Source organism: Acipenser ruthenus, chromosome 54, assembly GCF_902713425.1.
Source record: "Acipenser ruthenus chromosome 54, fAciRut3.2 maternal haplotype, whole genome shotgun sequence".
NCBI lineage: Eukaryota > Metazoa > Chordata > Actinopteri > Acipenseriformes > Acipenseridae > Acipenser > Acipenser ruthenus.
In genome coordinates this window covers 7,893,470-7,915,962 of record NC_081242.1, presented here as the reverse complement: position 1 = coordinate 7,915,962, position 22,493 = coordinate 7,893,470, and the positions used below count along the sequence as shown (strand labels likewise).

Sequence of the window (22,493 nt, the reverse complement as noted above, 5' to 3'; positions counted from 1 at the left end):
ACTTAACTGTCCCAAATGGAAAAAATATGCATATTAAATCTTTTCAACCAGCAACCGGCAAGCCGGTGAAAAACTAGCCAGACCGCAACCCTAATAACTTGCATGATTTTTTAGGTAATCAGAATTCTGCACCTTGGGTTGACAGTTTCACAGAATGTTAAAAAAAAAAAAAAAAAACATACAAAAACTGTAAGATATAGATCAGATCTTTTTGGTGGAAAAAAATCTGAGACTTAATCCGAAAATCTTTATTATCCAACTGAAACACTTCTGACTCGAGCCATTTACTCATAAGGTCCAAAAACAGCTCAGAACAAGACTACGTGATCTTTGACCTCCTGATATTGTCACATGATGACACTACCCTACCCTGTGACATTAAATACAAACACAGATCTTGTTCATTGCGCTGATACCACGTCTGTGTTACTCCGATGTGTACAACTCTAGCGATTGGCATTTGTCTTCCCACTCTACTAGCACTAAAGAACATCGGCCTGTATTTCATCACACTGCTAATGACGTTCCTACCCTAGAAGGATGTATTAGGACCGAGTCTGTCTCAAAACCCCTGTGAAAATGATCTCTACTGAGGCTCAGGTTCTCCATGTTTAATGCTCAGATCATAGCCTATCAGACTTTGTACTTCTGGCTAGTTTATTTTTAGCGAGCTGGTGTGATGACTGTATCAGATGGCAGTAACTAAAGCTGCACAGATTTTAATAGGAAAGAAGGGGGGTGACCTAACTCCTAAAGCCATCTCTTCACAGAAGGTAAGCTCTTTCAAACTACACATTTAGAGAAGAACTTTTCAAAGTATTTAAATACAGGAATGTCTTCTGCCAATATTTTAGATTAATACTTCAGGCCTGCTTTTGAAAACCTTTTTGAAGGATTTTGAGTAAATTTAAAAATCGAATGCTCTGTTTTGCATAGTGAAGCGGTCTATATTTTCTATTTTAAGCAGTTTTGAATTCAATAGAAGTGTGGGGTACATGTACTCAAAATGTGGTTGTAACCCGTTACAGCTGTAAAGATTAAATAGCAGGGTTCCAAAAACTATAATGTTACCATCCCTATCTGTTGCTACAACTGTTTAAATAATGAACCTGTCATTTTTATTTTCATTGTTAGCATTCTGACAAAATTTTTACACTTATAACTTTATAATCTGTTTCAAAGCTCTTTTCAAAATGTCTGCTCTAGTGCACTTTAAGCAGCAGCAGTTGTGATGCATAGTTCACCTCCTAGTCTCTGTAAGTCACTTTGGATAAAAGCATCTGCTAAATGACTAATTATTATTATTATTATTATTATTAATAATAATAATAATAATAATAATAATAATAATAATAATAATAATAATAATAATAATAATAATAATAATCTAAGGTAAACAATTCAGTAGTATAAACCATAGATGATGATTTCATCAGCTGTAATACTGATACAAGACTGTGCTTTTTAATGTTGAGATCATTTTTATTTCATGGGTGATGTGTCCCATAATGTTTGCGCTACAATGCTCTGATCGGTGTACTGAGGTCATCGTTGCACTGTTCATAACTTGAAGTGAAACAAAGCTGAAAGACAACCTTTATTTGCTTATTAGATATGCAGACTGCATCCCAGTTTTCTTTCATTGCCAAAAATTTCTTTCTTTCCATTCCTCCCACTGTTTGTCATTCCAAACTACAGGTATTGACGTCGTGGGCTGTGAATGTTTTTCTATAGTGTCACTTCTGGTTCTTTTTCTGCTCTCAAGTCTTTGTTTGATTGCTCAGTTAAGCTGTGTGACATATCAAGCGAACCAAAATCACCAGGCCCCATTGCATAGCTTTCGCAGCCAGTCTCTGCATTTGGCTTATTGATTTTGTTTCCTAAAACCAAAGTCGGATGCATGTGGGTGTGTAGCAGGATGGCTCGCAGTGGTGAGGTGTGGTGACGTCACAGACCAGGAAGTAACTGAAACCAAAACAGTGGATGGGCGGGTGAAGCTGAATGCTACTGCACTCAGCGTTTTTATTGAATAAACAAAACAAAAGATTTAAACAAACAACAAAACACAAAACAAAAAGGCACAAGGGCAAAACGAATAAACAAATACTGTTTAGCAGTCGTTTTTTTAAATGCCGTTACTTCTCCTCATGCTCTCTCTCTCTCCGCTCCCCGTACTCTCCTCTGTACACTCCACCCTGCAGTACGGACAGCTGCAGGTTCTTATACTCTGGCCGAGGGGTTAACTAACTGTTAATTATCTTATTACCCCTCGGCCAGAGTCTGCACGCGCTTGGTAAGAATGCATGACTGTCAGCTAGTTAAATAATCAGTAGCTGATCAGCCACGCATCCTCACGAGGTTTTTAAATATAAATATAAAAAACAAAAACAAAAGACGCGGCGCTTTTATCCGCGCCGCAAACAAATACAAATAATAATAAATAAATACATAGGGGCGGGACACTCCACCACAGGGTGCTTTCTTTTCGACATGATATAAAACAAGCACTGCTAGATAATTACTAAATGATAAAACCTGTCATTTTCTAAAGCTTCTGGGATAGCGGTATATCATTTAGCAGTGCAAACTTTACACAAAGTTCATTTCAAGTTTATACACCGGGTGCATTACAAACCATCGGTTGAGCTAGTTGAGTGGGAGCGTTCTACACAGCGCCACACCTGGTGCAGCTGATCCCACAGAATACAGAAGCAACACAGAGACCCCCAAGGTTATGAATTCTAACCCTTAAAAGGGGGTTCTCATCTTTTATGGGGTGACTTTTCTATCGCTTAAAATAAATACAGCAAAACTGCCTTATTGATGCACTACCTGTTACACTGCATTTAGGCACCTCACATACAGTTTAGTTTGCTTCCTGTAAATGATTGAACATACACTGCATAGGGCTGCATGGTTTCTTTCAAATGTCTTCAATGAAAAAAAGTTTGGAAATATATCATGTGTATTTTACCACTAGAAGTGAGCAGGCTAAAACTCTAAGTGACCTCAAACAGGTGTGAATTATAAGCTGTGTATCACTGTGTGTGTCACAGATACTTGAATATATATTCATATTGTGTATTTCAGAGCATCTGCTATACTGTACGGGGAACAAATGCTTCCAGCTGGAAAACTCTAAATACACCTGCAAATAGGATCATTTGATTGACAGGAATAGCTTTGCAACCAAGGGCAAGCTGCCATTGGTCTAATGTGGCAACTCCCACTTTCATGTCAACCTTCCATCAATGGCAGCTACCAATAACAAGCCAGGTGATTAAACCTCTATCTCTTTGCTGTCTGTGCCATAGTTTGAGTATTGCTGCTACACCTCGTTTTCAGCTGATCGGAATTTCAAAGCAGCACTGAATGGCCTGAAAGGTGACGCCAAACACCAAAACCAAACAAGTCAAAAGTCAAATCGTAGTAGTTTACTGAAAGACTGTCGCAATAACATATTACCAAGAGCCTGTTTGTTTTGCTTGGGAGTGTCAATTGGAAAGGCACAGGAGCAGGGGTTACAAGCATTGGAGTGGTGGCATGGCATCCAGGCTTCCCTCCTCTCAACACTCTGTGGGGGCAACACCACAAGCCCTCAAGCACTATGAGAACCAGGACTACCCTTCCCAGTTCTTTCACGCTGTGACCAAGCTGAAAGAAGACAGCCTTCTGGCCGACCTGCTCATCGGACTGAACGGGGGGAGTTGGAGGGTTCACTCAGTGGTTCTGGCTGCTGTCAGCTCTCTGGTTATGGGGGAGCTACGCCAAGGCAGGAAACAGGATCTCTGTTTGGACGGTAGGGTTGGAGAGGCAGGGCTGGAGACCGTTTTGAAGTTTGCTTACTCCGGGGAAGTTGAGCTGAGCAGGGAGAATCTATCTGAAGTCAAGCAGGCTGCTGGGGTCCTGGGAGCGGAAAAGGTTTTAAAGTTATGCCAAGACTTCGAGCAGTCGTCAGGTAACAAGACTGAGGAATGGAGAAGTTTACCAGAGAAAATCAGACGGGCGAACCTGCAGTGTATCAGAGCAATGTGGGAAGAGCAGCTCATCTGTGATGTGAAGCTGGAGGTGGATGGCGTGTATTTTTATGGTAACGACTGCAGTTATGATTGCTTTGAGTATTATGATTTTCTGTAGACTCATTTAATTGTTCTATTTATACAAACCAGCTTTTTATCTTTTCAGATTTTACAATAAAACCACATTTTTTTTATCAACTTCTGTATTAGACTGTTTTTAATACAGAATTTGATAAATCAGAAATGAAAAAGAGATTATTATGATTATGATTATGTTTCTTTATTAATTATACAATGTTCCCAATGTGGGACAGGTTCCAAACTAGTTCTGTAGCAAGGGTGGAAGAATAAAAAGAGTGAGTACAAATCTCTTAACAAAAACTGCATGTTGGCTATCAAAAATGAACTGTTTTTGTGGCCCATTTGATCTAACCTCCCACAATATCTCAGAAGCTGTGAATGATACATTATACTGATATGATACATTATTATGCATCCTAATTTGTGCATGTATGACAATAATCAAGACAATGCAGGTAGACTCTCAGAATAAACCATTTACAGTAGATAGGGGGTTGTCCTGCTGTGTCTGAACTACAGCAATTTTGCAGCTACGTCTCCACTAACCACTACTGCAACATTTTACTATTTTTTTTTAAATTTAGGGTGCCCAATTATTTAACCCCCAATATTTCTGCCCCAATTTAGAATGTCCAATCATTTTCAGGAGAACTGAAGGTTCAGTGGGCGTCCTCCGATCCCATGACTGAGCCAGCTTCCTCTTTTACACCTAGGAACTCTGGAGGACAGCTGGAGGCCAGCCTTGCAGGTGTCTCCCTGAGCTCACTAGGCACCTAGCCACTAGATCCACTGTAGTGCAATGAGGAGAAACAGTCCCTGCTGGCTGTGACTCTCCCTCCAGAATCCCCCAGCAATTGCTGACTAATTTGTATTTTACTTCATGTTTACAGAGCCTTCTATCAGCCTTTATGTATACCTGCCAATGTCTAGTGTCTTACTTCTTCACAACTGCTTCTTCTTGCAGTGCACAGAGCCATTCTGGCAGCCGGCAGTGACTTCTTCCGAGGAATGTTTACAAGCGGAATGAAGGAAGCCAGTGAGGACACCATCCCAATGTTCTCCCTCTCTCCTGAGGAGCTGTCTGCCCTGCTCTCCTTCATCTACTCCGGGACCCTGCAGCTCGGCTGGGACAATGCCTTTGAGCTCACCCTGGCCTCCATGCAGATCCAATCCCATGGGGCCATCTCCCTTTGCATGGATTTCCTCCACGGTGAAACCGACCCCCAGTCCTGCCTGGACGTAGCAGCTTTCGCTGAAGCCTACAGCCTAGGGGAGCTGAAGGAATTTGCCGACGATTACGTCTTACGAAACTTCCAAGAAGTCGGTTCCACTCCCAAGTTTCAAGACCTCTCCCTTGACCAGTTGTCCCGCTACCTGGCCGAGGACTCCCTCTGCGCCTCCAACGAGCTGGAGGTCTTCCGGGTGGTGGTGGGATGGATTCGCGCAGACCAATTAGAGCGGTTGGCCCACGCGGAAGAACTCATGAAACTGGTTCGGTTCCCACTCATGACTTTCAGGCAGTTTAAAGAGGTGCGGGAGGTGAATATCTCTCTCAAGCAGGAAGGGTGCAATGACCTGTACGCAGCGGCACTCCAGGAGTTTGGTTGGACCTCTGGCAGTATGGAGCAGCACTGTCGCGTACGGAAGCCAAGCCTGGCTCTGGTCCTGGTGGCAGGGGATCAGAAAGCCCCAGATTTTGCCTCGAGGAAGCCCAGCAGGGACCTCTGGTTTAGCAACAGTTTCAGCAGAAGCACGGGGCTGAGGACACACATTGAGTGGTGTCACCTGTCCACCATGCCAGGGCCCGGCCGCTTCAGGCACGCTACTGTGGTTTTAGATAACAACCTGTATGTGTTTGGTGGGAGCGACTTTTACGGAAAGTGTGATACTCTGAAAACTGCTTTTCGGTGAGTTGAAAAAAAACTGCTGCATAAAAACAAAAGCAGCATGCTGTGCTGTATCCAACACATATGTATTGTGAGGACGAGCGGCACAAATACTTAACTTGAACTTGCGTGCATCCAATATTCAAGTGTGCCAAATTGAAATATTACACAGGGCTGTCAACTGCCAAGCCTAGATATGTGTTTTATAGGTGTACAGAGAAAACACAAATAAAATAAAAATATTTTGCTGTCTTGATGTTAAAAATATCAAAGGCAATCATACCTCCCTCGCTGCTGGCAATCCAGTAAGATGGGTGAATGTTGCCAGAAACCTCCAGGAGGGAGGAAGAGCTGTGTGTGCAGCTAAAACCATCTGGTAGGTAATTTCAACAAAATACCAAGCCAAGTTTCTGAGAAGGAAAGTATATGCAAACTCTCACCTAGGAACCAAGTTTTAGTGTATAATAAATTAAATAAGTTTTGAACTTTAAAAAAATGTGAATACAATATAGCAAAACCAGGACAATTTAACAATGTTAAGTGGGATGACAAATTAAGGTTGAAAACAGGGCCAATCCTAGTTTTCCCAGGATGTCTGGTAACCCTAACTGTGTAACTTCTGGTTTCCTCTTTGAAGTTACGATCCCAGTCAGGATAGCTGGAAACAGCTTCCAGACATGAAGGAACCTCGCAATTACTGCTCTGCTGTGATTCAAAACCAGCACATCTACATACTGGGAGGAGATATCGACACAGAACACAACCTGGGCAGTGTGGAGTGTTACAACCCCACCACAAACTCCTGGCGGTAAGAGGCTTTTTATGATAGCTAAGATTTTCTAAGAACCCATCAATGAATGGAGTGTACATATAATCAGATGTTGATAATGACCAACTTCACTTTTTTTACATCCACCACAGTGATCTCACATGTCAGTTTGATTTTGCAGGTTGTACAATGACTGTCACAGGTCTGTGGGTTTTAATGTCAGTTGGCGGATCTGACCCGAGAGATGCGGTCACTTGGGTGGTCTGTATCTCAACTGGAGGTTCATAGCGCCAGGTTATTCAGTGTGTCATAATCTGAGGGTATTATAACGCTATAAGTTTTTTTTTAATGGCAATGAACTAACTAGGAACAGGTAAATATAAGCCAGCAATTCCTTGCTTGTTTTATAATTTTCAAATTGCTATATTCTTTTTATTTAAAAAAGTTGCCTTTGGTGGATCTTTTCACGATATCCCATTAGATAACAACCTTTTTTCCTCTCTGACTAATCAATCTGATCTCCGAATATCTGACCACACATAGGGTTATCATATGACTCCATTTTCAGTAGGACAGTTCAGGCTTTTCAACTCACATCCCAATGCATTCTGGTAAGTGTACTTCTGCTGTGAAAGGTACCTGAGACAGTTGAAACATACCAGAATGGACTGGGGTGTAAGTTAAAAAGCCTGAAATATCCCAGTCTCAGGTACCTTTCACAGCAGGACTACGCTTACCAGAATGCATTACAATGCAAGTTGAAAAGCCTGAACTGTCCCAAACTGTCCTTGTGTACATATGGAGTCATATGGTAACCCTAACCAGACAGCCAGTGCTGTAGCCTAAAGCATTACCTAGAATAATCTTCCAATACAATGCAGGTCATTACGGTCTTGTTTCCTGTGCCCCAGGTATGCCCAGCCCTTGGATCAAGCCCTCAGTGGTCACGGGGCTGTGTCGTGGAACGGAGAAATCTATGTCTCGGGCGGATTCAACTGCAATTACCATTGCCTGGTGTCCATGTTTCACTACCACCCAGAAAAGGGCACTATCTACCTGGCCGATATGAACCACGACAGAGCAGAGCACGTGATGGAGGCCATCCGAGACAAGATGTACGTGGCAGGGGGAGTGCGCAACCAGGCCCGGTTCTACAGCGATCAGTTTGTGTGCGAGGTGTATGACCCCAGCAGGGATTCCTGGACTCTGCTCGCGAGGCTTCCCAAACCCCACGTCAACGCGGCCTCCGGGGTGCTGGAGGAGAAGCTCTACGTACTGGGAGGGTTCAGCCAGGAGGATTACACCGAGACCGGCTTGGCTCATCGCTACGACCCGCGCTGGGATAACTGGGAGACAGTGGGGAGAATGCCTGGTCCCACCACCGACATCAGAGCCTGCGTGCTCGCATTGCCTCCTCATTTGCGCCACTGATCCCAAAGACAAAGGCCAATGTTCCTTTGTGAAGAGCGATTTGTTTTAGTGGTTGCTTATCAAAGTTGAGTTGTAATCAGTAGGCAAATGTTTTTTATCACCAATACCTGACACACAATATGAGGTACTAAAGTATGAACAATAAATCACTTGGGTAGTTCGGGAGAGCTACAAAATTAAATTTAAAAAAATAGGCACGCCACTTGATTTTGAGATTTCAGTCTGTTGCAGTAGGACATGCTGTTTGGTTTTCTTTAACTACAGGTGGTATAACTATGGAGTTTATAACATGCATTCTCTGAGAGCTTCCACAATGCGAGGGCTGGCTGGACTTTGCATTACAGTGCTTGGCAGCAGTGTTTGCCACAAATACAAATGTGTGGCAGTTTATAAATACCCCTGTGGAAGATTTAAACTCACATATCTGCTTGTTATGCACATGAAACAAAGCCACAGTAACTGAAAACCAAGAGGCAAATTAGTCATTGTCTGATTTAATTGATGACTTTAATAGACCACACATGCAATTAATCTAAAATAATAAGAGAAAAGGAACACATATCCACACATGGTAACGTGCAGGAGACTTTTTAGAAGTTGTTGTAGATGCCTAATTAAAACACAAAGTGATCAAACATTTTCACACATAGTCTTGACCTTTCTGCTCCCTCCTATCTCCAGACTTTTCTCCCTACACCCCATCTCGCCCCCTCAGCTCCTCCACCACTGGCAGATTAGCTGTACCCTCCCTCTGCTCTCCCGCTTCCAGAGCGAAAGTTTTAACTGCTCTTAGTCAAACTCGCTCTTGCTTATAATTTACTGAATTCTTTATTTTGCTCTTACCTGAATTTGATTTTATTGTACCTTCATAATTGCTCATATGTATTATGATATTCTGTAATATTATATTTTATAATGTTATAACTTGTTATGTGATATGTGAGTCAGCCACTGACTCATTGTGTGACCCTGAGCAAGTCATTTAACCTCCTTGTGCTCCGTCTTTCGGGTGAGACGTATTTGTAAGTGGCTCTGCAGCTGATGCATAGTTCACACGCCCTAGTCTCTGTAAGTCGCCTTGGATAAAGGCGTCTGCTAAATAAACAAATAATAATAATATTTTATAATGACTCGTGCTTTCCTGTCCCGTGATTTTGCCCTAAATAAATACTGTATATAAAACACCCACAGACCTTGTTTATGATAAACCTCATAAAGAGTTTATTTACGTTTACAGAGAAAGGATCGTGTTATTTAAATAAGGTTATTGTAAGAAATTCTTGACCGGTTCCGTGTTTTATAACCACCCATGTAATTCACTTTTGAACACGTCTGCCATTTTAGGGGCTCAGCTGTTGCTCGTCATTCATGTAGTGATTGAGAGGGAAGGGAAGGACAGGAACACACAGCCCCTCGCAAAGCGCTTTGCCGTGTGATATGTACAATACCGGTATCCTATACATTCAAAAGTTATTTCATGGACTATCTCTATGTAAGTCAGGATGGCCGAGCGGTCTAAGGCGCTGCGTTCAGGTCGCAGTCTCCTCTGGAGGCGTGGGTTCGAATCCCACTTCTGACAAAACATTTTTTTTTTAACACTTCCATTGTTTCATTCATTACAACCGTTGTCTGTCATTTATGTATATATAAAATTACAATATATATGAACTAGGATTACAATAAGTTATATATATATATATATATATATATATATATATATATATATATATATATATATATATATAATCTTGTTGTAATCCTAGTTCATATTTTAGTAGCATTAATTTGCACTTACTGTAAACTAGACAGTATTGTGAATCTTGCGTTATAACCCTGCAATGCCCTCTAACACCTGTTAATCTATCAAATAAAATATTAATAAAGAATAAATTTAGCAGAGGCAAATACAGGGTTGTGGCACCACAAGACAATATTGTTATGTTAAAAAACAGCCAGCATTTTATAGAGCACGTTGTCGTGGCCGAGTGGTTAAGGCGATGGACTAGAAATCCATTGGGGTCTCCCCGCGCAGGTTCGAATCCTGCCGACAACGCAGTTTTTTTTGTTTATTTATTATTATAAATTCAAAGTACATGTAAAGTATAATTTAAAAAAAATAAAAGCATAAACTTATATAAACTGTAGCGAGAAAAAATGGAAATGTTAAACGAAATTGTAGGCGGCTCTGAAAAGAGACTTTGTGTTGAAACGTTATCGTGATACCTTGGGTGTTATCAAGCAACACTTCACGATGACGCTTGTCAACTCCCTTTCCAAAATCTTTGCCGCCTTCACCTCTTCCAGACATGTTACTTACTATTAGTAAAACAACATGATTAAACCGAGCCCCTGAGAGTATCTTATATAGACACAAATCGGACCTGATTGAAAAACAGGCCAGCAAAAAAGAGCGCGCACACATTAGACCCGCCCACTACAGAACCCACGAGCCAGTTTCTGGACAGACGTACTACTAGGATTTTTGGTTTAGTATTTCAACAACGCTGAAAAATGTATTTTATTTTAACTGTGAATCAATTAAAAACGTGGAGTATTGGATTTGTTTTAAATAACCACATCACGGACTCCTTCCATGTTTTTATCAGTGCATCTGTTATTTTAAAAAGAATAAAAAAAAAATTCTACACGTTAGAAACTAATAAACAACTCGGAATAAGGGTTACAAGTTGCATTGACAATTTTATATCGTGAACAAAATGACCCAATTTACTTATACGCGCTATAAAAAAAACAATTAAATGTATAATATATACAAATACGCATATAACTAACGTGTTTTAAAAGGACAGTTGTTTCATGTTCCTGGATAATAAGCACTTTGAGAGAAGGGAGTGGCTCTTAAAAGAGCCTTTGTGTTTCACGGTATTTTCTTCAAAGGTTTTGCAGTTTAAGCGCGTTCCCCTCGGATGCGGCGGGCCAGCTGGATGTCTTTGGGCATGATGGTGACTCTCTTGGCGTGAATGGCACACAGGTTGGTGTCCTCAAACAGCCCGACCAGGTAAGCCTCGCTAGCCTCCTGCAGCGCCATCACAGCGGAGCTCTGGAAGCGCAGATCAGTCTTGAAATCCTGAGCGATTTCTCTGACTAGCCGCTGGAAGGGCAGCTTGCGGATCAGCAGCTCGGTGGATTTCTGATAGCGGCGGATCTCCCTCAGAGCCACAGTCCCGGGTCTGTAGCGATGAGGTTTCTTCACGCCGCCGGTAGCGGGAGCGCTCTTTCGGGCAGCCTTGGTAGCGAGCTGCTTCCTAGGCGCCTTTCCACCGGTGGACTTACGAGCGGTCTGCTTGGTTCTTGCCATCTTTAGTACACTATGTAAAACTCTGTATAATGACACGCAGCCGATACCGGAGAATATATAGAGGAACTGAGCTGCTCTGATAGGATACGAGTCACAGTTAGGGCGGGCTTTTGTTTCTCATTGGTTGCATTTCATATACTGAATGTTTGATTGGATCATTTGAATTTGGCACACATTCTGTGGAAGTGACCGTTTATAAACTGTTGGCGCTTTTTTTGTTATTCATTATGAGAGCCTGGTAAATTTGAGATTATACACACACAGTTTGCCTTCTATTAAGCACGACGTGTTTCAAATTGGAATTAACATTCAACCACACAAGCAATAATTAATGGAAATACATAAATACACACAAGTAAACCAAACGTAAAGGAAATACTCTCTTTTTTGAAAATATAATCAAACACAAAACAACCATGGAAAACAAACGTAAAACAAATTCATGATTTGGTGGTTTATTTAACCCACCCGTGAGTGTATATACGCGCAGTGAAAAACTGAAACACGGGGTAAAACAATTCTGTTTATTATCGCGTGGAAATATGTGTCGCGTCATGGGAAACAATGTAATCTATTACTGTAGCGCAGATTCCTGTAGGAACGCAGCACATGTCAGATACACCCGCTGTTATAGCCGTGTAGATAGTGATAGAAACACAGACATGGTAACGCTGGATCTAAAACGCACAAGCTATTCATTGTTGCAATTCTCAGTATTTCAACATTTTACAAAAACAGATTAAATGCCCGCTTTGAAAAATTGCGCTGCTCTTAAAAGAGCCTTTGGAGTTTTACATGTTAAAATCGGCTATGATTCTGGTTTTCTTGTTGTCCTGGGCGGCGTTCCCGGCCAGCTCCAGGATTTCAGCAGTCAGGTACAGGGCAGTATTTCATTTGCAAGACTCCGATTGGTTGTATCCTTCCCTTCCCGCTGTTTCTAGATCGTCTCTCTGCTGCCTCGCCTCTCCCCCAGCAGCCCGTATCTGATTTTATTGGCTTTTAAATTGAAACACAGTTAAATAAAACAGTTTATAACTATTTCAAACCACACTGCTCCACAGTCATGTTTCATTATAACTCCTTGGTTTCGGTTTACAGGTTAATTAATCAGAAAGCCGGTATTGTTGATGGTCTTGTTTGTTTGTATGGTGTAAAGGTAGTCGTAGCTGGCTGGAACTATACCAGCTTACCGTTCGGTATACTTCGTGCTTTTACGCCACGCTGTCGTCTAATATTTCAGATTCTAAACGTGTTCAACCATGTGTGAGAACGAGAGGCTCAGCAGTGGGGAATTAGCTCAAATGGTAGAGCGCTCGCTTAGCATGCGAGAGGTAGCGGGATCGATGCCCGCATTCTCCAGGTGTATTTTTTCTTTGTAAATTATGAATCGATTATGTTTAGAAGCCTGCAAAACTTCAATTTGGATCAAATAAACAGAATTAGAAATGCATCCATTCATTCATTAAAATGGAATTCATAAGCGATGTGTTTTTCCAACGTCAGTGTGGCCAAATAAGCAGCAAACGAGCCCACACAGACTGAAACAAAACCGCAAGAACAGAGGCAGGGGGCGGGGCTCTTGGACGATGCCCATTGTGTAATTAGTTGCCATTGGTTGTTTTGTGTGTTGGTCTGCTTTACGCTTGATTTGCATGTATTACTTTGTTTATCATTTTAAAACCGAAACATATTTACACAAATTGGTGTAAAACTAGACAACGGTACATTGTTTCTAAATTCATGCTTACAGGAAAAAAAAAACATTTTGTCAGAAGTGGGATTCGAACCCACGCCTCCAGAGGAGACTGCGACCTGAACGCAGCGCCTTAGACCGCTCGGCCATCCTGACTTCCTGGTTGCTCTGCTAGGCACGCAGTCTTTGACAGTAATATATCTCAGACCCTATAATATAAAGTTTTACAAGCAACATTTAAAATAGTAAACGCTGTCTGTATTTTGTTTGTGGATTTTATCTTTTCTATGTTAAACTAAATATAGATTTAGGGGAACAAAAAAAAAAGCTGTATTACCCGAAACCAGCACCTATATCCGGATTTGATTTAACGAGACTTGATTGAAGCCTATTGCTAGTTTCATTAGGAGGTAACCGGTAGGTGGCGCCACCTCTGTTACATTCTCTATTCTCGAGAATCTGTAAAGAGTAACACGGAAGTACACAGTCCTAGTGTGCGAGAGGAGATGCTCAACGTGGCCGTGTGCTGCTCTCAGTTTGATTAAAGCGGGTAGCGAGTGTACCACTTAAGACAGTCTGCACCAGAGCAGAGGAGAAGGCGCTGTACTTAACTAAGAGGCGAGAATGAGACCCGTCTGTGAAATGAGAGAGATGGATCTCTGCGCATCCTCCGCGTCTCTCCTGGAAGAAGAACTCGCCTCTGCTATCGAGCCTGCAGTGAAAGCGGCTGTGCTGAGCGTCATGTCTGCGTTAGCAAAGTTCGTGGACAGTAAATGTGCAGTTTTCCACCTCAGACTGGACGAAAGAGACAAAGAATTCGAAAGCGTGAGATTGCGATTGGAAATCGCGGAGAGCGAGTTGAAAACAGTAAGAGAACGAGAATGCACGAACACTGCCGATAACAACTTCACACACTCTCTCACAAACACCGATGAACAATACTGCGGGAGCGACGGTATTATTGCTCACGTCCTGTCAGCCCCTGCCCGGGATCGCTCCACTGCACCAGTTCAGCCGACCAGGGAGCTGGTGCCTGCAGTCCAGTCCGCACTGAAAAGCTCCCGGGTTTTAATCCAGGAGGATGTAACCTATTCCGTGCTGATGCGAGGTGATGAACACAGGGGCCACACAAGCACAGCGGGGGGGACGATAGCAGTGAAAGGTAAGGAGATCATGTTTCAATCTATCAGCTCAAATTGCTCTGTTTGACACAACGTTAGCAAGGAGGGAGTAAAGTTGAGAAGAAAAAAAATATATACGGTATATTAGTTATTTCTTAGCAGACACCCTTATCCGGGGCGACTTACAATTGTTACAAGATATCACATTATTTTTTACATACAATTACCCATTTATACAGCTGGGTTTTTACTGGAGCAATCTAGGTAAAGTACCTTGCTCGAGGGTACAGCAGCAGTGTTCCCCCACCTGCGATTGAACCCACGACCCTCCGGTCAAGAGTCCAGAGCCCTAACCACTACTCCACACTGCTGCCAGTTCAACACTCCTCTCATGTGACACGTTACTGAATGTGCAGTCTAGAACGAACATAGTTTATGATGCAGACTTTACAGCCTTTCCCTCTTCTCGTTGACACAGGTCCTGCAGAGAGAAATGCTCTCCCTCATGCTGAGGAAGGGTCGAAGGCAGAATCAGTTCCCATTCAAGAGGAGCTCTTTGACCAGGAATGGTGCAGGAGTCCAAAGCAGGCTACAGAGCTGACATCTATTGAAGGGGAGGAGGAGAAACCTGGACTGGATCCTGTCCACATTAAAAAGGAGGACCCTGGAACTGAACCGGTCATCATTAAAGAGGAGGTTCTTGAACTTGAATCTGACCCCATTGAAGAGGGGGGTGCTGACCACTTTGAAAGATGGCAGCAGATTACCACAGGAGAGAAACTGCATTGCTGCACAGAATGTGGGAAGAGTTTCACTCAATTGCAGCATCTTAAAACACACTTGCGGGTGCACACAGGAGAGAAACCCTATTCCTGTACTCAATGTGGCAAGAGATTCACACAACGAAAAACCCTTAAAACTCACCTCCGAATCCACACAGGAGAGAAACCCTATTCCTGTACTCAATGTGGCAAGAGATTCAGACAACAAAATACCCTTAAAACACACCTCCGAATCCACACAGGAGAGAAACCCTTTTCCTGTACTCAATGTGGTAAGTGTTTCATACAACAGCATTCCCTTAAAACACACCTCCGACACCACACAGGAGAGAAACCTTACTGCTGTAGTCAATGCGGCAAGAGTTTCACACAGTTACACCACCTTAAAACACACCGGCGAACTCACACAGGCGAGAAATAGGATTTTAAAAAAAAAACAGCTTGTTTTATAAAGCTCACAGGCTATTTTAAGATGGATCTGTATAAAACTGTTATAAAAGAAGTCCTTTAAGATATAGAATAGTTTATGTATTTCTTTTTACTTTTTATTCTTAATTAAAACAACAACGTAAAGATGCAGAGACCTGACAAAGTGAGATGAGAATTCAGCATTGCAACAGACACTACAACTGGAAAATAACACTCAAGGTGTCTAAGGAGAAGCAGTGGAACTGGAACTGGAAGTCGAGGCTGTGTTTAATGTACTGAGCTCCAGCGGAATCCTTGTTCACAGCAGTGCTGTGGGGAAAGCAAACCCTGCTGCTCAGAGGGGAATGATTATCAGTGACACAGGAAACTCAAATGGATTCACACTGCGTAGAGAACCGGACTGAACCATTGCATGAGAGACTTTAATACATGTAAAAAAAAGCACTTCTGTTAGCTAGAAAAACTTTGACAAACGTGTGAAAGATTTGATTAAATCACAAGGTCTTTGAGTTTCTCTTTTTCAGCAGCCCCCCAGCTCCCCTTACTTTGTAGATTTCCACCCATCCAGCTGTTCCCTTTGTTACAGATTGCGAAGTTACTTCACGCTGGTGCTGGACTGCTTCTATAAGGAAACACGAGTAACCCAGATGAAACAGATTTCTATTTATTGCCTGTTTTCAGTCACTCTGAATTCCTGGAAGGAGGTTTAAAGATATGCGTGTCTTGTTGGTTACCAGGTTTGTTATTATACACTAGATTAGGGAGTAACATTTCATAGCATTTCTATTTCACATCCACCTCGAATTAGTTTTCATGTTCACCAGTGATCTCCAAGCGAGTGGTGCACAGTCTTATTAACATCTATTCTAAAGCTGGGACCAGCATGCATACCTACAATGCTGCCACGTTTCCACTGTCCTGCCCGATCTGTACGTGGGCCGCGCAGGTATGGGGAGGGGAGGGGACAGTACATTTTCACTGCAGGGCCAGGGACTGGGTGTTTCAAGGTGACCACTTCAAAACTCACCAGATGGACGGAATGCATGTGGACTTGCCTCTCTCAGTGTTTGTGTCAGACTCCTTTTCCTTTAGCACATGTAGACTGCATGTTGTTTCCCTGAGCAAAACCAATAAATGGAGACACTTTTAACTATTAAATCACTTGTGTTTATTTGAATTAAAAACAATTCCATTCTTTCACAATTAAGTGCAGTATAACAGCCATGACTGACTCCTCGGGTCCAGTATCAACGAGCTAACAGGAACGTAGTAACGGGATGATCCCATGGTTAGTACGAAGGACGGTACTAAACTAGAACACAAGTTAATACCAATTGCAACGAAGGAGCAGTGATTCTCAACCCTGGTGCTGGGGACCCCTGGTGTCTGCTGGGTCTCATTCCAGCTGACCTCTCAACTACTTTGTTCAATGAAGGGTTTAGTTCAGTAACTGAGAGCTCAGCTGGCATGAAAACCAGCAGACAGCGTGGGTCCCCAGCACCAGGGCTGAGAACCACTGCTCTAGAGGATACTAAAAGACATTACTAAGTTAGTCCAGTAATTTCTGTAGACTGAAGACTTGTGGGATCGTCCTAACTGGAAAAAATATGAAAAATCCCAAAATGTATTGCCAACAAAATCAGTTTCATCCTTATTCAATTTACTGAACTTAATCTACGTAGGCCTATTTTAGATATAAAAAAATAATTACAAGAAATAATTCCAGTATGACTTTTCAGTGTCTTTCAGCCTCTTCCACAGATTCTTTCAATTTGCTGCTGTACCTGGCTGCCTCTTAGAGGAGGCAGCATTAAATCTGCTTGCAGTGTGTTCCATGCAGTTGTGAATTGCTGTGGAATCCTCTCATGCATCCTCCACAGTTTCAATAAAGTCTTTTATACACTCTATGAAATGTAGTTTCTGCTCCATTGCATGATTTTGCACACGACTACTGGATATGATTGCCTTCGTATGGATGTAGTGAGAAATTATGCTTTTATAGGCTGAACCTGAAACATGTCATTAGCATTTCTGATTCAATTTGCACCTTTTAGAGTCTGCAATACACTTGTGGTCCTATAAACACATGCATCTGTGTTGTGCATGAATTAAATAATGAGTAATAATAAAAGCTGTGTTGAGCCTCTGCCACAGCCTCATCCATTGTGGAAGCGTTTTAAGAAAATTAGACTGTATGTGAATTTGGTTTAGGAAAATATTCTAATGCAATTCAGCCTTAGTATTTACTTTCAAGCTTAAATACATTTCCATACATAATTAAGTTTTTTTTGCTGAACCCTGAGCTCTGTACTAAAGCTGCAGATCAGCTAGTCCCCAGCTTTGTTCCCTATCTTTTTTCGCTGCACTTGGTACTAAGTTAGTACACAGCTGGGGACGATGCTGAGATAGTACCACATCAGCTAGAACACAACTTAATAGGCAGCTCCATACTGAATCAACAAGTTTGTTGCAATTGACCCAATGAGATCTGACAGACTTGTAGCAAAAGCACAGGTAACTCTCAAACCAAAATGCTAAACAAAGTTAACTGCTGCACATCATATTTTAAAAAGCGAAACAGACCAACACATCCTGTCATAAACAGTGAATCCTTATACAATACATCACTGGCCAGAGGTTTTACATCCCATAGAATGTCAGGGTTGAGACATCATTTAAAAGAATATATATATATATATATATATATATATGGCCATGTCTGTATATTCCAGCGATTACTCGCCATTAATAAATAAAAGATGAACAAAGAAACACTCGCTCCAGCAGCCCATTTCCCTTATGGCCTGTACACAGTGGGTGTGGTCCGTCACTTATTATTATTATTATTATTTGTTTATTTAGCAGACGCCTTTATCCAAGGTGACTCACAGAGACTAGGGTGTGTGAACTATGCATCAGCTGCAGAGTAACTTACAACAACGTCTCAACCAAAAGACGAAGCACAAGGAGGTTAAGTGACTTGCTCAGGGTCACACAATGAGTCAATGGCTGAGGTGGGATTTGAACCGGGGACCTCCTGGTTACAAGCCCTTTTCTTTAACCACTGGACCACACAGCTGCCACTGAGCAGCTCAGAGTGACAATGGTTCTGCTCACTCGCATCGCTGATGGACTCTGTTGCTCAGGGGCAGCGGGACTGAGTGTGGGCTATGTCATGTGTGACTCACTTACTGTACTTAATGCACCATCCGATATGAAGCTGTCACTTAAAACAGCCTTGTGAGTTTTTAAAACAAGCTCAGAGGGGTTTATTTTTGCAATCCTATTTCTTTCCTGAGTGAGTGCGCTGGTGTAATTTAAGGTGCTGAAACTGTTTGAAACTCTTGCCGCATTGACCGCAGCGGTACGGGTTCTCTCCAGTATGAATTCGCAGGTGTGTTTTAAGGTGCTGTAGCTGCGTGAAGCTCTTGCCACACTGAGTACAGGAATAGGGCTTCTCTCCTGTGTGAATGCGCTGGTGTGTTGTGAGGTGGTGTATATGTTTGAAGCTCTTCTCACATTCAGTGCAGCGGTACGGTCTTTCTCCTGTGTGGATGCGCTGGTGTCTTTTCAGCTCCTCTTTTGTAATGAAACTCTTGACACAGTCACTGCATTGATACAGTTTGTCTCCGGTATGAATTCGCAAGTGTTTCGTCAGGTTACTTAACTTAGAAAAAGTCACTCCACATTCCGTGCACAGAAACGGCTTCTCTCCTGTGTGAGTACGCAGGTGTAATGACAGGTTACTTAACATAGTGTAACTCTTCCCACATTCTGAACAAAAGTACAGATTTTTTCCTGTGTGAATGCACTGGTGGCTTGTCAGCTCTGCAAATGTACTGAAACTCCTGCCACATTCAGAGCAGTGATGAGGTTTCTGTCCAGCGTGAATCTGCTGCTGTCTTTCAAAGTGATCAGAACCCCCCTCTTCAATGGGGTCAGATTCAAGTTCAAGAACCTCCTCTTTAATGATGACCGGTTCAATTCCAGGGATCTCTTCATTAACGTGGACAGGATCCAGTCCAGGTTTCTCCTCCTCCCCTTCAATAGATGTCAGCTCTGTAGTCTGCTCTGGACTCCTGCACCATTCCTGGTCAAAGAGCTCCTCCTGAATGGGAACTGATTCTGCCTTCGACCCTTCCTCAGCATGAGGGAGAGCATTTCTCTCTGCAGGACCTGTGTCAAAGAGAAGAGTGAAAGACTGTAAAGCCTGCATCATAAACTGTGTTCGTTCTAGACTGCACATTCAGTAGCTTGTCATTATATGTGAGCAGTGCTACCCTCAGTGTGTGGTGGATCCTGAGATGTCTTTTGCTGATATCACCCAGTAACTAAACAGTCTTCCAACTGGCCAACATGGGACAAGAGCACACGTTCAGATTAGAAGAGGAAAAACAGCTGGAAAATGTTGTGCAATAAAATCAAATCAAAAAAAGGATTTTGTCTGTGCAGAATTTGATGCAGAATAGCCACCTAATTGACAGTCACTATATTGTAAGCACACACACTCTTTGTCAGATGCAAAGCGCTGTCAGCTTTTCATGCAGCCATGTCGGCCTCTTGAGAAACAGCAATTCCCAAAGCAGAAGACCTCAGGCAACAAAGATGGGTTATTTAGGAGGGAATGGCTTACACAGTTTTCTTGGTTGCTTTATTCAGCAGTTGATGACGGAGCCGAGTGTAAATACTGCATGCGTTGGGTAGAAAAACTGCCAAGAAACCTGACAGGTTTACAAAAGTCCTTTAAAAATCTGGAGAACTGAAAGATCAACAAGAACAACCAGAAGACCACAAAGCAGCAGCAACATGTGGCAATGATTTCATATCTGTGATGCAACAAACTAAAGCACCGGTTTCACACTTAGTGTAACATAAATGTACTTGAAATGTGTTGAAAACATTGTGTGTATCTTGAAGAATTTCGTGAACCAGTCAAGCTACAAGACTAGATCCGACCCTGAAAATGTGTCTATTTCAATGAAAATAATAGTCATTTCATTTCTCTTGTCTATACCTCACTAGATTTGCACCTTTACACTTTTGCAACTAGTTTCAGAAAATGAGGAGCAAATTTAGCTCTGTAGCAAAAAAGCTTTTACTACAGTAGCTAGATTGATTTCACAATTGGCAGGTTTATAAACGGTTAAATTAAGAATCCGAGTCGGAGTAATATCTATCAATTACAACTTAAACGAGGGACTATAAAAAGAAGAAACCGAAAGGGGGGGGGGCTCTGGTGTCGGGGTCCCTGCAGCTTACCCCCCTGCTGTAAGAAACCCCTAAAGACTGATGCCAGTAGTTTACCACCAAATAAGCAACGCGGCTATATTACAGCAACCAACTATATTAAATATGCTTACCCTCCACTGCGCGTCTCCATTCCGCTGTCCTCGAGTGGTCCAAACGGTGCACTTGCTGCTCCAACTCGGGTAGATGAAGGAAATCAACGTCAATCCCGCAGTATTGTTCATCGGTGTTTGTGAGAGAGTGTGTGAAGTTCTTATCGGCAGTGTTCGTGCATTCTCGTTCTCTTACTGCTTTCAACTCGCTCTCCGCGATTTCCAATCGCAATCTCACGCTTTCGAAATCTTTGTCTCTTTCGTCCAGTCTCAGGTGGAAAACTGCACATTTACTGTCCACGAACTTTGCTAACGCAGACATGACGCTCAGCACAGCCGCTTTCACTGCAGGCTCGATAGCAGAGGCGAGTTCTTCTTCCAGGAGAGACGCGGAGGATGCGCAGAGATCCATCTCTCTCATTTCACAGATGGATTTCATTCTCTTCTATTAATACAAACACAGCGGCTTCTCCTCTGCTCTGGTGCAGACTGTGTTAACAGGAAAACTCTCACACAGTAATCTTTACAGAAATATCAGCAGTTTTGTTTTAAACACACCGTTTTTAGCTGTACTGTACTTATGTGTTTCAGCAGTAAACACGGTACGCGGACAATTTCCACCGTTTTATCGTTACAATGTTTCTTCTCCTCTCAAACACACACACAGTCTACTTCCTTCTTCCTCTAGATCATGTAGGATTGTATCCGCCTGTGTGTGTTACGCGCATGCGCCTTCCATCCCAACACCTTTAGAGGTATTAATTGAAAACTCATCTTTCTGTACCGGCATTTTAATTATGAAATTAGCACTTTCTAATTTACACACCATAATTGGATAGCACACATTATATTATTGCGTCTTGGAACTAAATTATAACGAAATATTGTATTGTTTTTATCAATAGCTATCATTGTTATACGTAGTAGTTTATTGTTGTTTATAACATACGACCTTTTTAAAAATATCTTGGAAAATTGTATCAGTATTAAAAAAATACCCTGAGCTAAACATAGTATAAGAGAACGAGCCCTTTTCAGCAAAGAGAAGGCAATTCACTGGAGGGACTGTTGCCTTGACAGCCAAACGAACCCCGAGAAAGATAAGAAACTGTCTCCCTGTGTCAGCCATCTTGGCTCAAATTGCTGGACAATTTAGTTCAATTTCACTCTCCTTTGAGCCACAATGGCGTGTGTTTGTTTCTGTTTTTCATTTTAGTGAAACGGATTTTAAAGTCATTATGGACAGTTTGTTTTAATTGTTTTCATCCATAACTATTATACACTCAGTGGTGTTAAATATTGAAACAATAAAATAAAGGTAGTAAGTAATGACACCCGTTTCTTGTTCTCAATGTTGGTCCGGGACTCCTGAAGCATTAAATGTATACAAAATATATATGAAATGTATATAAGATTGAAAGGCAGCACATGTCATGCAGCAATCACATGATCAACATGATAATAATAATCATTTTAATAACAGAATCGGAGGAATTATGTGGTGTAGTTTTTTTTAAGGCGTTTCGCGTTGTTTTTGATGCTCAGTCCGGTCAGTTTAGTAGTGTTCTGTCTTATCCTACTCCCGTTTCACAAACCCTGATTAGCACTAATAGTGGCCCGCTAT

The 22,493-nt window shown here is 42.1% G+C and overlaps 5 protein-coding genes and 4 non-coding genes across 9 annotated transcripts; 5 read left to right on the top strand and 4 right to left on the bottom strand.

Moving 5' to 3' along the window:
* Nucleotides 1-3,100: 3,100 nt before the first annotated feature.
* On the top strand, nt 3,101-9,366 carry si:ch211-63p21.8 (kelch-like protein 33). The gene is made up of 4 exons (XM_033997163.3): nt 3,101-4,090; nt 5,065-6,007; nt 6,624-6,794; nt 7,667-9,366. The coding sequence occupies exons 1-4, from the start codon at nt 3,544-3,546 to the stop codon at nt 8,184-8,186; spliced, it is 2,181 nt and encodes a 726-aa protein (XP_033853054.3). The 5' UTR covers nt 3,101-3,543; the 3' UTR covers nt 8,187-9,366.
* Nucleotides 9,367-9,682: 316 nt separating this feature from the next.
* On the top strand, nt 9,683-9,765 carry trnal-cag (transfer RNA leucine (anticodon CAG)). Its single transcript has one exon. It is a non-coding gene; the product is annotated as a tRNA-Leu (tRNA).
* A 392-nt stretch (nt 9,766-10,157) lies between these two features.
* On the top strand, nt 10,158-10,239 carry trnas-aga (transfer RNA serine (anticodon AGA)). Its single transcript has one exon. It is a non-coding gene; the product is annotated as a tRNA-Ser (tRNA).
* A 798-nt stretch (nt 10,240-11,037) lies between these two features.
* LOC117398224 (histone H3) lies at nt 11,038-11,515 on the bottom strand. Its single transcript, XM_034912924.2, has one exon. The coding sequence runs from the start codon at nt 11,503-11,505 to the stop codon at nt 11,095-11,097; it is 411 nt and encodes a 136-aa protein (XP_034768815.1). The 5' UTR covers nt 11,506-11,515; the 3' UTR covers nt 11,038-11,094.
* A 1,276-nt stretch (nt 11,516-12,791) lies between these two features.
* On the top strand, nt 12,792-12,864 carry trnaa-agc (transfer RNA alanine (anticodon AGC)). Its single transcript has one exon. It is a non-coding gene; the product is annotated as a tRNA-Ala (tRNA).
* A 407-nt stretch (nt 12,865-13,271) lies between these two features.
* Nucleotides 13,272-13,354, bottom strand: trnal-cag (transfer RNA leucine (anticodon CAG)). Its single transcript has one exon. It is a non-coding gene; the product is annotated as a tRNA-Leu (tRNA).
* A 262-nt stretch (nt 13,355-13,616) lies between these two features.
* Nucleotides 13,617-16,688, top strand: LOC117398191 (zinc finger protein 135-like). Its single transcript, XM_033997170.3, has 2 exons — nt 13,617-14,360; nt 14,798-16,688. Exons 1-2 carry the CDS (start codon nt 13,823-13,825, stop codon nt 15,520-15,522), a joined length of 1,263 nt encoding a protein of 420 aa, XP_033853061.3. The 5' UTR covers nt 13,617-13,822; the 3' UTR covers nt 15,523-16,688.
* Nucleotides 16,689-17,557: 869 nt separating this feature from the next.
* Nucleotides 17,558-22,093, bottom strand: LOC131696486 (zinc finger and SCAN domain-containing protein 21-like). Its single transcript, XM_059016939.1, has 2 exons — nt 20,891-22,093; nt 17,558-19,706 (listed from the first exon to the last, which is right to left on the bottom strand). Exons 1-2 carry the CDS (start codon nt 21,306-21,308, stop codon nt 18,814-18,816), a joined length of 1,311 nt encoding a protein of 436 aa, XP_058872922.1. The 5' UTR covers nt 21,309-22,093; the 3' UTR covers nt 17,558-18,813.
* On the bottom strand, nt 18,814-21,281 carry LOC117398193 (zinc finger and SCAN domain-containing protein 21-like). The gene is made up of 2 exons (XM_033997173.3): nt 20,891-21,281; nt 18,814-19,706 (listed from the first exon to the last, which is right to left on the bottom strand). The coding sequence occupies exons 1-2, from the start codon at nt 21,279-21,281 to the stop codon at nt 18,814-18,816; spliced, it is 1,284 nt and encodes a 427-aa protein (XP_033853064.2).
* Nucleotides 22,094-22,493: the final 400 nt, after the last annotated feature.